At 37.6% G+C, this 15213-nt stretch overlaps 1 protein-coding gene and 1 pseudogene across 7 annotated transcripts in view; one reads left to right on the forward strand and one right to left on the reverse strand.

Moving 5' to 3' along the window:
* The window catches only part of LOC109253326 (uncharacterized), a 64006-nt gene that overhangs the window by 39445 nt on the left and 9348 nt on the right, over positions 1-15213 (reverse strand). For all 7 annotated transcript variants that reach the window (XR_008417182.1, XR_008417181.1, XR_008417179.1 and 4 more), the window contains exons 2-3: positions 3754-3875; positions 2043-2181 (exon numbers count right to left, since the gene is read on the reverse strand). Coding sequence is in view for 3 of the 7 variants with exons in the window: in XM_053889351.1 (XP_053745326.1) it covers positions 2043-2181; positions 3754-3875 (261 nt within the window). In the remaining 4 variants the exon portion in view is untranslated. The remainder of the gene's footprint in view (positions 1-2042; positions 2182-3753; positions 3876-15213) is intronic.
* LOC109253329 (probable ribosome biogenesis protein RLP24) lies at positions 11824-13187 on the forward strand (annotated as a pseudogene).

Below are 15213 nucleotides of genomic sequence, written 5' to 3' on the forward strand. Positions count from 1 at the left end.
CTATTTACAACCTGATTTCTATGGGAAAATGCATGTATTTTCCCACAAAATGCTTTGTAATTTTCAAATTTCTATGTGTCAAACATATCTCTTCTTTAGACTTCTGCAAATCAGATCTGATACGGTATTATAGTTGTAATTCACTTTTTAGTTTTCCTTTTATGGTTCTTATCCAAGTCCTTTTCTATTCTTGAATTTTAACTATCTCAAATGGAAATTGTGAGTACTATCTAAAAATAGAATCTTAAGTAAATCAGGGAAGTTTAATTCCCCATTATAATATAGATACAATACATTTGTATTAGCAGCACATTACAAATTTGGTAGTAGTCAACTTTTGACAATGATATTATCTGAGATCAGTAATATCAACACAAGATTACTTACCTGGAGGGGTAGGCCACTATAAGCAATAACTAAATCTAAGTGACCAGGAAGATTGAAATAGCATGTCTAAAGCAACAGCCTAGATGATCATATCCAATTTGAACAAAGAGTATATTAACAGAAGAGTTAGCATATTAGCAGCATGGGGTTAGTCTAGCTTCCCATTTGAGACGTAAGTGTTGCATCTTAGGGGCAGAGAGGCAAGAGACTTTCTGTCACTAGAGCTGTACTCTCTTATGGACTGGAGATGTTTCACTAGGTCAAATCATGGCCTGAATAAACTCTTTCTCAAGATCATCTTTTTAAGAAAAAATAAAAAAAAAAAAGTTTTTTTTAATGTTTATTTTTGAGAGAGAGAGAGAGAATGTGAGTGGGGAAGGGGCAGAGAGTGAGAGGGAGACACAGAATCCAAAGCAGGGTCCAGGCTCTGAGCTGTCAGCACAGAGCCCAATGCAGGGCTTGAACCCATGAACCATAAGATCATGACTTGAGCTGAAGTTGGACACTTGATCGATTGAGCCACCCAGGTGCCCCTAAAATTTTTTTAAAATGTTTATTTACATTTGAGAGAGAGAGAGAGGGGGGGGGGCGGGCAGAGAGACACAAGGGGAGACAGAATCCAAAGCAGGCTCCAGGCTCTGAGCTGTCAGCACAGAGCCCCATGAGGGGCTCGAACTCATGAACGGTGAGATCATGACCTGAGTCAAAGTTGAATGCTTAATCAACTGTGACACCCAGGTGCTCCCAAGATATCTATCTCTGTCCTCTGAATCCATGCCCATCCAACAATATCTGGTTACTATCTTTTTTTTTTTAATGTTTGTTTATTTCTGAGGGAGAGAGAGAGACAGAGAGAGCGCAAGGAAGAGACAGAGAGAGAGAGAGAGAGGGAGACATAGAACTCGAAGGAGGCTCCAGGCTTTGAGCTGTCAGCACAGAGCCCGACGTGGGGCTGAAACTCGTGAACTGTGATATCATGACCTTAGCCGAATTTGGACGCCCAACCAACTGAGCCACCCAGGTGCCCCTATCTGACTTCTCAAGTAGATGCTTTTATAAGAACATTTCAGCCCCCCTGCAGTTATAGTTCTCATTGTAAATGAATTAACATTATGGTTTATCTATGAATTTCTTGTGAGTTTGGAAAGTATAAGTTGGTTTCCCTGTACTCAGTTATTTCTGATTAGTTTCTGGACCTGAAAAGTCACTTCTGTGAAAAGCAGAGAGATCCTCCCTGGAGGCATAAAGTGGCCTAACTTTCCTGGGTAAGATTTCTATTTCGCCTCCCTAAACCTTAATAATTGCTAATGGCTACGTTGGAGGTTGGCCTTTTCCTTTCAAAAACCATTGAATGCCTTGGTCAAGAGTTTGCATACTTGGGCAACTGGGTGGCTTAGTTGATTAAGCGTCTGATTCTTGATTCGGCTCAGGTCATGGTCTCACAGTTGGTGGGATCGAGCCCCACGTCAGGCTCTGTGCTGACAGTGTGAAGCCTGCTTGGGATTCTCTCTCTCCCTCTGACCCACCCCTGCTCGCAAGTGCTCTCTCAAAAATAAATAAACTTAAAATAAAATTAATTAAAAAAAAGAATTTGTATTCTCATGAAATGTAAAGAAAAGACACAAAATCATCAGTTTGCATAGTTGAATGCCTACCTAAAGGTGCAGTCTGGTGTGAGCCACACACCATACAGTAGTTTCTGCTCATTTTTCCTTCCTCACATAATGAATCAATAAAGTCTTCATCATAAAGGAATGCATCAACGTGAACTGTGGGTTCTGGCTGCTGCTGTATCTGGTGGAGAGAAGAAGAACTTCAAAAGAAACAAAGTACAAAGGAGTCTCTTTTTATTGCTAAATAAGGCAAAACATCAGTGGTTCATATGCTAAAAATCTGAGAGCAACAACAAGGCACAGAAAGACAAGTTTCACTTATTGAAGAGCAACCCTGTTCTTCTTTCATTTTATTTCTGAGGCAATTAGAAACTTTTAAGTTGATGCAAAATGATGTAAAACATGGCCATGAGAAATATATAAAATTTGAGTTAAAGGAGTGTTTTGAGACCATCCTGTCCATCCTAAGTAGTATATTTTACAGACAAAGAAACTGATACTCAGATTTCTCCAAAGAAAACGACCATAAGAAAGAATTGAAACTAAAACTAATACCACGTTCTTCTGAGTCCTACATGTCAGTGACTACCCATCAAAATACTTAGCAAGTAATCTTAGCCCAGAGACAAAGTTTTCAAATAATAAAGATGTTAGTAAAATTTCTTGCTGACAATTAATAGCCCTTTATTAATACTAGCAAAACATGATATAATAGCAAGTGGCTACAAAGAAAAAATGTCTGATTCTTTTTACCTTAACTATAATAAAGAATCAACCTATTTACTTAGAGACCTACAAAATTATATCTATACCTACACATACATGAATCTGTTATACGTGTGTAAAATGTATGAACATACACAAGGACCAGAAAGAAACAAAGGAAGATAAAAATCATTTGTTAGAATAAGGGATTATGGGTCAATGATTACAGGCAATGAATATACTTTTTCCTTGTTTCATATATTTTGGTATATCATGCCACTGATACAGGACTGCCTTATTAATAACATCCAAACTATATTACAAATACTCTCTCAGTTTTTACACTATTCACTACTTTCCACCTTTGAGAATCCACTCTGAATGACTGGATGTTTACTAAGATTTGCTAAGTGTTCACAATGTGCACAGCACTATCAAAAATTTATGGGATTTAGTTCTTCTGCTTAGGAATTTGCATGCTAAAAAACCACATAGAGAGTTGCTGTTTTCAGATTAGTGGGAGAAGGATTATTATTAGCTTTGCTTTAGGAAACAATATTCCTAGCATATGTACCCCATAAGAGTTGAGATCTGAAGGGACTTGAATGAGGGGGTTGTCTGGATAAGAAAAATGGGATTTATTTTAGGAATAAAGGAACTGAATAAGCAAAAATTGTACAGTGCAAAAGCAGGAGAAGGAAACAAAAAGATGAATTTCACCTTTGATAAAAGTGAGGGAAATGGAACAGGAAACAGAAAACCAGGACAATGATGTAGGCAGGACCAGATTATGGTTGGGCCTTGTTCTGTGGGGGGGTGGGGATGGGTTAAGTGCTTGGCAAACAGGATGCCCTCATAAAATATTTGTTGAATGAATGGGAGCCAGAGGGTTACAGACTCAAAAGAATTAGGGACACGGCTGAAGAACCAAATGAAATACTGTTTAAAGCAGAATTCAGGACTAATTAGACCAGAGAGGCTGTGGGATTAGGGAAGAATAGGAGTATCCTCAAATAGCACTGAAAGTAAATTAATTTAATGTATTTACTTTTTGGAGCGCTAGATGTTCTGAGGAAAGCATGGTTTCTAGAGGTAAGCAATTCCGAAGGTCTTCTGCTATGTTTTTCAACATAATGTCATTATTATCTTGAGTGAACTCATCAAAATCTCCTGAGGAAAAAAAAAAAAGAAATATCTTTTATGGTTTTGGTCATACCTAAGTAAATACAATGGACATATTTTCCATCAGAAAGCATCAATTTATAACAATAAATAAGCCTTCTAACCAATGAAATATTCAAATTCTAATAAACGTTCCATTTCAAATAGTGAATTTTTCTTTTTCCCAAATTGTTTGAAAATACAAAACTTAACTATTTCAGCCTGTTCAAGAACAAAGGAATTTAAAATATATATATAACATTTTAAGGGCACCTGGGTAGCTCAGTTGGTTAAGAGTCTGACTTCAGCTCAGGTCATTATCTCTTGGTCCATGAGTTAGAGCCGTGCATCAGGCTCTGTGCTGACAGCTCAGAGCCTTAAGCCTGCTAAGAATTCTGTGTCTCTCTCTGCCCCTCCCCTGCTTGTGCTCTCTCTGTCTCTTAAAAATAAACATTAAAATAAGTAAACACATGAATAATATGTAGTATTTAAACTATTTTTACTCGGAAATAGCACTGCCATTAGTTTTTTAGGGTCTTAAACTCACTAGCAAGTGGTTAAATATTCCTTCTCAGACCATACAGATCTTAGTGTAGGAGGCATCACAGAGACTGCTAAGAAGATAACTAAACTGAGTATCCCTGCCTCCAACAAAATGTACCTAAGCCTTAAGATAATAAGCACTAATGGCTGACACCAACTATGTAATAAACTTAACAATGACCATGATGCTCTGCTGCATTTGAGCAGCAGGTAAAATTATCATTAAAACTGTATTTCTGGGGATGCATGGCTGGCTCAGTTGGTGGAACATGCAAATCTTGATCTTGTGGTCATGAGTTTGAGTCCCTTGTTGGGGTGTAGAGCTTACTTAAAAAAAAAAAAGCATATTTCTTTTTTGAGAGGGAGAGAGAGAGAGAGGGAGGGAGAGAGGATCCGAAGAGGGCTCTGTGCTGACAGCAGTAAGCCCGATGCAGGGCTCAAACTCATGAACCTCAAGATCATGATCTGAGCCGATGTCAGACACTCAACCAACTGAGCCACCCAGATGCCCCAAAAGAAAATATTTCTGATGGCTATGGCCTACTTCTGGATGATCTGGCAAAAAGTGGAGGGGTAGATGAGGTAAGGGAGAGTATGTGTAGCAATAAAGATGGGGAAGGTCTAGTTAAGAGATTGACAGCTGATGAATCTAGGTGAGGGTATAAAAGGGGTGTTTATTGTTCAGTTGTTTCTACTTTTAGGCATGTTTAATATTTTCTGGTTCTAAAAAAGTATTATTTCCAAGCAGCTCATATATAATTTTAAATAGAATGTGACTTACCTGAAAGTAAAATACTCATAAAGTTAGCTACCACTTGGGATGCCAAATGTAGACTGGAAAGTACTACTAGTGAAAATATTTTACCTTTCTCTTAAAAGACTTTCTTATACTGAACTCTTACTAGAGTAAAAGCATGCCAAAGGGTCTGTTTCAAAATAGCTGTAGAAGGAAAACACAGAGATCCTGAAGGTTAATGTCATCTGTCTCCACATTCCCTGCCCCCTGAATTGTGGGCTGTTTGTAAGTAAGCTCATGATTTGTTTTTAAACAAAAAAATAATTCTTGTGTTGGTTCAGAATGCTATTATCCTGTCACTAATAACAATTAAAAGTTACAAAGCAGGCCAATGGCAGCATAAGGAAATAAGCGGAGGTTTTCTGCTTCTAAATAAAGATACTCTTCTTTTTCACTGTATTATTCGGTGCCTTACACACAAAGGATCTTTCTCTGCATAACTTCTCACTGAGCAACAGTAATACAAAGATTCAGTTTGCTGAACTGATGTGAGAAGGTCTTTGAGCTTTTTTTCTTTCCTCACCTATCTAGCATAATGTTCTAAGCTGTTGCTTAAAGTTATTTCTAGAAGGAGACAAAACATAAAATTATAGAGAAACAAAAATACTATTAAAATTCATTCCAAACTCTTTTAGGTGGAACTTAAACAGCATCTGATATGTGTTTTTCAAAAAATTGGCCTTTTTAATTGTATTTGTAAAATTTAAGTTTTCTCAAGGTGTTAATTAATATCTAACATCTGCTTAGCTTCCTTCCCTCCATAGACAGAACACTGTCTGGGAGTCTCTATGACTCACATTAATTCTAATAATATCACTCCCACCAGTGATCCTTAGCAGGTTCTCTCAATTTGTAAATGGTATCACTAGAAAAGCCAAAAAAAAGTCTCATTATGTTAAACTAAGATATTCCCTATCCCAACTTCTTTGGATTTAATTCTGTAACATAAGCAACCATATTAATAAAACATAGTTTTTATGTGCCTTATAAAAGGCAGCCCAGGGACTCCTGGGTGGTTCAGTCAGTTAAGTGTCTGACTGTTGATTTCGGCTCGTGAGACTGAGCCCCGAGTCATGAAGCCTGTTGAGGATTTTCTCTCTCTCCCTTTCTCCCTCTCTCTGCCCTTTCCCTGCTCATGTACCTGCATGCTTCTCTCTCTCAAAATAAATTAAAAACAAGTCTTACAGTGAAAAAGGAACTTAGACTATGACCTATTACCAAATGGCCCATCCATCTATGCATCTCTGATATATACATATGCATACACAGACACACACAGACACACACATACACACGATGGTTGTTTAGTCTTTGCTTGAACATATTCAGGGACAGAATTCCTTCCTCATGCTGAGCCAGAATCTGACTCTCTATAACATTAACTCATTTTTTCTGAGAGGAATCATCACCTTTAACACTATACAACATTTACTGAATGAACACTTGAGGCATGCTAGACTTGGTGCTTTTCACACACTATCATTTAATCCTAAAAATCCTATAGGTGGTAACTATGATTATTTCTATTTTGTAACAAAAACAACGAAAATATGAGGTCAGAGGTTCAGTTACTTGCCTCGGTCATACTGGCCAAAAGGTGGAGTTGGGGTTTAAATGCAGGGCTTAGTCTGAACTCTTAATTACTACATCATAGCAAAGAAGGCAGCTGGCTAGTAACAGTTCTCCTATCACTACCATAATCTTCTCTTCTCCCCACCTCTGTCCAGTTCTCCATATGATGTGGCAGCCATATCTTTTGCCATCTGCTTGCTGTCTTCTGGACTTGTTCAACAAAACCCTTTAAATATAGCCTTGGAACTCACATTGCCAATCTAGTTCTCTAATCCATGGCTACCTTCGTTTATTCTCTTCTTCTATCACATTGTGGCCTCTAGGGCCCTGATTACTACTGCTACTGGGTGATTAATAAATTTGGAAGCGATGGTGGCAGTGGAGGCCAAAGAGTGTCTTCAACAGTCATATGTAAAGATCAAGGAAGCTGGAACAATGACAGATGGGAATGGCTGCAAATTCTAAGCCATCACAATCGATTTCCAGCTGTCTCTCTGGTGAAGTATGTTTATTTGAGAGTCAATACTTCAATTAATGTGAGCATTACCAGTTGAGAGATACTATGAAAAGGTGTATTAAATTCAGTCATTTAAAAAAGGTAGTTATGAAGACTGCATTTGTTTAACCCCAATACCAAGGATACCAAGTGAAAAAGAGAACTGGCACCTCTTACCCTGAACAAACTCTGATTCAACCACATTCAAGGGTAAAGAGAGATTTTTTCAGTTACAGCAATGATTCCTTTTTTTTTTTTTTAAGTTTATTTGTTTTGAGAGAGAGAGACAGAGAGAGAGAGACAGAGAGAGAGAGAGAGAGAGAGACAGAGAGAGAGAGCGCACACAAGCAGGGGAAGGGCAGAGACAGGGAGAGAGACAGCTTCCCAAGCAGGCTCTGTGCTGCCAGCATGGAGCCTGATGTGGGGCTTGAACTCATGAACTGAGATCCTGACCTGAGCCAAAACTGAGAGTCAGACTTTAACTGACTGAGCCACCCAGGGGCCCCAAGCAGTAATTCTTCAGTGTGGCCCTAAAGAGGATCTACATATGGGACTTATGTGGTCCTTAAAGGGCCTAAAGCTGTATGTTCGGTTGTATACATAAATATGTATATTTTTCCAGGAAGAAAGTTTTTAAGAGGTTCAATACTTATAGCTAATATTATTGAGCACTACGGAAATTTTTAGTGCAAGAAGGCTAAAATTAGTCTTAATATCTGTAGTGGTTGGCAAATAACTTATGAAAGGAAGAGCAAAACATTTTTGCCCTAATAATGGCTATAAGACAGGTTAAAAAAGCATGATATGATATTACTGAAGTGTGTAAATCTGAACTTCATGTTATATCGTTAACTATTTACTCCGTTATTAAAGTGGAATTCCTTAAACCATCATTTCTAAAGGCTGTGCAATATTCCACCATTGTGTATGTATTTAACCATTCACTTCTAATGCACATTTAGATATAGCTCTAACTGTGAAAAATTAAGGACACTGCAACTGACATTTTGGCATTCATCTTCTCTTGCATTTCTGATTATTTGTTTATTGTAAATGGTTAGAACTAGAAGTACTTAAAACATTTTAAAGGCTCTTGCTACATATTGTCAAATTTCTTTCCTGAAAGATAACACCAATTTACTTTAACAGAAAAGAATATGTGTTTCATTAAACCCTGCAGCAGTAAATATTACCATACAAACTTTGTTGTTTTAATTTGCATTTCCTTAATTACTGGTGAGGCTGACATCTTTTAACATGTATAATAGCTATTTCAGAATGTGTTGTAATAGTATTATGCTTGGAAAAAGATTAAAGAAAGGTGTTAGTTGCTTGACAGTAAAGTTTTTCTCAAATTACACATGTAGGTGGGAAGGGAGTGGAGAAAGAAAAGTTGCTCTAAAGGGCAACATTAATTCTTTAAAAATTTCCTACCTATATTTAACTAAATATATGAGTAAACAGAAGTCACCAAAACTGATAGTCTACGAATCAAGCCCTACTTTTTATACTTGGTCAGTATCAAGTCCTGCCTTTTTTGCTTGTAAAACCTACTTCCTCTTTATTCCCACTCCAACCACCTCAGCCACAGTTATCACTTCACACTTAGATACTAGGACAAACTCATGACTAGCCCCTTGATCTTGGTTCCCCTACTATAACATACCTTGTACATCTACTTTAAACTAATCTCACTCAAACCTCACTTTCATATCACTTGCTTCCCTTACAATTTTTGGATGTCTTTCTACTTTTCAACTTATCAAATCTTATACTAGATATTTAAGGCCCTCTATATCAAGAGTCTAACCATCCTATTTTCTATCCTTATTACCCCTAACATAATTTCTGCTCAAGACAGGCAAATCTTGGGGTGCCTGGGTGGCTTAGTTGAGTGTCCGACTTCAGCTTAGGTCATGATCTCGCAGTTTACAAGTTCAGGCCTTGCCGTCCTGCTCTGTGCTTACAGCTCAGAGCCTGGAGCCTGCTTTGGACTCTGTGTCTCCCTTTCTCTCTGCCTCTACACTGCTCATACTCTATCTTTCAAAAACAAAAGAGGCAAATCTCCCCAGTTGTTTTCCATAGTCCTTCCCATTCATACTGTTCCTTTCAACTGCATGACCTAGCTTTTTGCAATAAGGGCCTGTCCAAATTATTTCGTGTCCATGAATTGTTTCTTTTTTTATTAAAAAATTTTTTTAACATTTATTTTTTGAGAGAGAGAGAGAGATAGAGAGAGAGAGGGAGGGAGGGAGGGAGACAGGGTGTGAGTGAGGGAGCGTGAGTCCCCAACATGGGACTGGAACCCGCAAACCGCGAGATCATGACCTGAGCCCTCCAGGCACCTCTCCATGAATTCTGACCTTTGACCTCTAGCCTTAACTTATCCATATTCTTACATCTAATGACTTAAAATGCATAAATACAAGGTTTTACACACACACACACACACACACACACACACATATATATAACCTATTATTCATTCATATCATGTATTACTCTGAAGTCCCTACTGAAATTTTGAAAATTTATTGAGGGGGGACTTCTGGTCCCAGACAAGATGGCAACTTTCCTCACTTTCCTTTGTTCCTCCCCTCTAACTACAACTAAATACCCTGGAAATAATTCAACAGGCAATTATAAAATAGGAATTGGAAAGCTAGAAAGAAGGTGAACTGTCTAGGGGCCTTAGGACTTAAGAACAGTCACTGCAGTGAGCTCCCTGGATTTTCTTTTCATCTTCCATGTAGCTTGGACTAGGTACCAGAGAAACCAATACCAGAACCACTAACAGGCATAGGAGGAAAAAAAAAAAGTATTAAGAAAAGTGTGTTATCTCTTGCCAAAGACTGGTAAAGGGGACAAACAACAAAGACCTACTGAGGAACCCTAATCCCCACTCCACACCTGGGCCAGCAGCAGACTGTCCAGTCTTCAGACCCTCTACCCAGGGGCATAAAAAACCCCAGGTCTGGCACCTCTTAGCCATCTGCTCAGTGGTGGAAAGCAAACAAGGTCCTGAATTGCTTGTCTCCATTCTCACTATTGGAAGGCAGCTCAGCAAGACAGGGCAGCCCAATGTGTTTCCCCATGCAGGTGACACCAGCATAGATTGAACAAGAACTGTAACAGTGCTAGAGAACAAGGCAAAGTTGAAAACACTGCAAGGACACTGAAAACCAAATTGTTATCAGAGACACAGCCCACAAAAGCAGGCCAGAACCAACAGGTTAGAACTAAGCAAGACAACAAACCGCCTATTGATAAAAAAATTTGAATAGGAACAAAAGTCTTAGCATAACATCCAAAATATCTGAGATATAATCAAAATGATCCTGGCATGATATCCAAAATATCTAGGATATGATGGAAAATCAATTATTATGCAAAGAACAGAAAAAAAAAGTCTTTAACCTGTAAGGGAAGACAGATCAGGAACGCAGCAGACCTATCCAGAGAAACTTGACAGACCACAAAGGAGTGGCAGGATATATTCAATGTGTTGAATTGGGAAAATATGCAGCCAAGAATTCTTTATCCAGCAAGGCTGTCATTCAAAATACAAAGAGAGAGTTTTCCAGACACACAAAAACTAAAGGAGTTTATGAGCACTAAACCAGCCCTGCAAGAAATTTTAAGGGGGACTCTTTGGAGAAAAGACACAACAAAACAAAAAAGACCAAAAGCAACAAAGATTAAAAAGGACCAGAGAACATCACCAGAAACACCAACTCTACAGGCAACACAATGGTACTAAATTCCTATCTTTCAGTACTCACTCTAAATGTAAATGGACTAAATGCTCCAATCAAAAGACAGTGCATCAGAATGGATAACAAAACAAGACCCATCTGTATGTTGCTTATAAGAGACTCATTTTAGACCTAAAGACACCTGCAGATTGAAAGAAAGGGGACAGAGAACCATCTATCATGCTACCGTACTTATATCAGACAAACTAGATTTGAAAATGAAGACTGTAACAAGGGGTGAAGAAGGGCATTATATCATAATTAAGGGGGTCTATATACCAAGAAGATCTAAAAATTGTTAATATTTATGCTCCCAATGTGGAATACCCAAATACATAAATCAATTAATCACAAACATAAAGAAACTCATTGATAATACCTTAATAGTAGGGGTCTTCAACACCCCACTTACAGCAATGGACAGATCATCAAAACAAAATCAGCAAGGAAACAATGGCTTTGAATGACACACGAGACTGGATGGACTTAACAGATATATTCAGAACATTTCATCCAAAAGCAGCAGAATACACACTCTTCTTGAGTGCACATGGAACATTCTCCAGAATAGATCACATACTGGGACACAAATCAGCCCTCAACAAGTACAAAAAGATTGAGATCATACCTTGCAGGTTTTCAGACCACAACTCTATGAAACTCGAAATCAACCATAAGAAAAAATTTGGAAAGACCATGAATAATTGGGAGATTAAAGAACATCCTACTAGGGGTCGCATCACTTCCGCTCGAGTTCGGCGTTTCGTCGTCTGTGAGAACTCACACGGTTTCAACATGCTTATTGAGAAGTGTTATTTCTGTTTGGGGCCCATTTACCCCAGCCACGGCATGATGTTGTCCGCAACGATTGCAAGGTGTTCAGATTCTGTAAATCCAAGTGTCATAAAAACTTTAAAAAGAAGCGCAATCCTCGCAAGGTCAGGTGGACTAAAGCATTCCGTAAAGCAGCTGGTAAAGAGCTTACAGTGGATAATTCATTTGAACTTGAAAAATGTAGAAATGAACCTGTTAAATACCAGCGAGAGCTATGGAGTAAGACTACTGATGCAATGAAGAGAGTTGAAGAGATCAAACAGAAACGCCAAGCTAAATTTATAATGAACAGATTAAAGAAAAATAAAGAATTACAGAAAGTTCAGGACATCAAAGAAGTCAAGCAAAACATTCATCTTATCCGGGCCCCTCTTGCCGGCAAAGGAAAGCAATTGGAAGAAAAAATGGTGCAGAAATTACAACAGGATGTGGACATGGAAGATATTTCTTAAAGATCTCACTATTTCTATAAGTGCATTTGAAAATCTCCTTAGGAGACCAAGAACTTCTAAATGATCTTTTATATTTTACATAAGGTCACTCAAATGAAAGGTATTTAAAAATACATCTCTTCTATGTTGCTCATTGCTGTCTGTAAAACATCGGATATTATGGATGTTAGATTGCATTTCCATTGTTAAACCTTCACTGATAGTTACATTTATGTAAATCATGCAAATTCTCTTTGTAAATACAGAAGTGAAGTGTAGGCATAAAATGTTCCTGCCATTTGGGTAATGGCACTATGCAGTATTTATGTAAGAACTAATGACAAAAATATATTTTACATATCCCTAGCCATAAATTTTCTTTGCAGTAAAATATTAATTTTACTTTATTAATATTATAGAAGGGGGCTTAAAACAAGGCTAAAACAACCTGTATGTATGATAATTAGCCTTAAGTAATCTTTTATTTTGATTTCAGTATTTGTTTTGGTTTCTTAGAAGAGTATATGAAGCCTAATTATGTTGGAGGTGAGAGCTGAATAGCTTTTTCCTGAAATGGCACTATATACTTTCCACTTTGGAGAACACTCAATTCTGAGATTCCTGATAGAACCAGATTTTTTTTCCAGCTTAGCAGTGGTTTAGAAGTGGAGGAATCCCAGTGCCTTTTAGGATGTTGTGTGGTTTCATTTAAAAAGCTCCAAATTGTTTTTGGATAATAGAATTTATGGTTTTTGTGTCACAAATTATTTGGACCTAAGTTCATATTTTTTGTTTAAAAGCTACTAAAAATGTATTCATTAGCAGGAAGAAAATAACTCCCACATACTACTGAAGTAGGAAATACAATTAAAGAAAAATATATACTGAATAATGTTTTTATATTTCTACATTTTTTGCAACTTTAAGGATATTAAGTAACTCACTTTTTATACTTTAAGGACAGAACTTAGAATAAATTATAATCTTAGGGTTATAAAATTATAAAGTAATGGCTAAATTTTTAGCCATTTCACTTCAGTATTAGTGAAAAAGTGATCACTGGACAAAGTGTTCAGGACAAAGATCTGAATTCCAGTGTGATTTTTGCCCTTGTGTTCTTATTTGTTAAATATGGGTCATTGATAGACAACGTTATTGATAAAGCAATTAGGGGAAATGATATATGAACTCAAAGACATTTGTTAAATTACTTGGAAGTTTGTACTCCATACTAGATTTATGTTTGTTTTAATATCAACATGTTTAAGGGGTGCCCAGGTGGCTCAGTCGGTTAAGCATCCGACTTCGGTTCAGGTCATGATCTCACAGTTCATGGGTTGAACCCTATGTCAGGCTCTGTGCTGACAGCTCAGAGCCTGGAGCCTGTTTCAGATTCTGTGTCTCCCTCTCTCTCTGCCCCTCCCCCACTCATGCTCTGTCTCCCTCTGTCTCAAAAATAAATAAACATTAAAAAAAAAAAAAAGAACATCCTACTAAAGAATGAATGGGTTAACCAAGAAGTTAAAGAGGAAATTAAAAAGCATATGGAAGCCAATGAAAATGAAAGTATGACAGTCCAAATCCTTTGGGATGCAGCAAAGGAGGTCATAAGAGGGAAGTATATAGCAATCAGGCCTTCCTAGAGAAGGAAGAAAGGTCTCAAATACACAATCTAATCTTAAACCTAAAAGAGCTGGAAAAAGAACAGCAAAAAAATCTGCCCCAAACCAGCAGAAGAAATGGAATAATAAACATTACAACAGGAATCAATCTTGAAATCAAAAAACCAGAAGAACTGATCAATGAAACCAGGAGCTGGTTCTTTGAAAGAATTAACAAAATTGTTAAGCCCCTAGCCAGAATGACATAAACCCCTAGCCAGATTGATCAAAAAGAAAAAGGAAAGGACCCAAATAAATAAAATCATGAATGAAAGAGGAGAGATCACAACCAATACTACAGAAATACAAACAACAATAAGAGAACATTATGAACAATTATATGCCAATAAATTGGGCAATCTGGAAGACTGCCCAATGGACAAATTCCTAGAAACATATAAACTACCAAAACTGAAACAGGAAGAAATAGAAAATTTGAACAGACCCATAACCAGTGAAGAAATTGAATCAGTAATCAAAAACCTCTCAACAAACAAGAGTCCAGGCCTGGATAGCTTTCCAGGGGAATTCCACCAAACATTTAAAGAGTTAACACATATTCTTTTGAAGCTATTCCAAAAAATAGAAATGGAAGGAAAACTTCCAAACTCATTCTACGAGGCCAGCATTACTACGATTCCAAAACCAAAGAACCCACTAAAAAGGAGAACTACAGAGCAATTTCTCTGATGAACATGGATGCAAAAATTCTCAACAAGATACTAGCAAACCAGATCTAACAATACATTAAAAGAATTATTCACCACGATCAAGTGGGATTTATTCCTGGGACGCAGAACTGGTTCAATATTTGCAAATCAATCAATGTGATACATCACATTAATGAAAGAAAGGATAAGAACCACACATTCCTCTCAATAGATGCAGAAAAAACATTTGACAAAATATAGCATCCTTTTTTTTTTTAACGTTTGTTTATTTTTGAGAGAGAGAGAGCGCGCGCGCTCGCGAAAGTGGGGGAGGGGCAGAGACAGGCAGACACATAGAATCCCCACCAGGCTCCAGGCTCTGAGCTGTCAGCAAAGAGCTTGACGTGGGGCTCAAACTCATGAACAGCAAGATCATGACCTGAGCTGAAGTTGGATGCTTACCTGACTGAGCTACTCAGGCGCCCCTAATCCTTCTTTGATAAAAATCCTTAAGAAAGTAGGGATAGAAGTAACATATCTCAAGACCATAAAGGTCATATAGGAAAGACTCACTGCTAATATTATCCTCAATGGGGAAAAACTGAAAGA

The sequence above is a fragment of the Panthera pardus genome, unplaced genomic scaffold (assembly GCF_024362965.1).
Source record: "Panthera pardus isolate Hobbes unplaced genomic scaffold, ASM2436296v1 HiC_scaffold_24, whole genome shotgun sequence".
In the NCBI taxonomy this organism is placed as follows: Eukaryota; Metazoa; Chordata; class Mammalia; order Carnivora; family Felidae; genus Panthera; species Panthera pardus.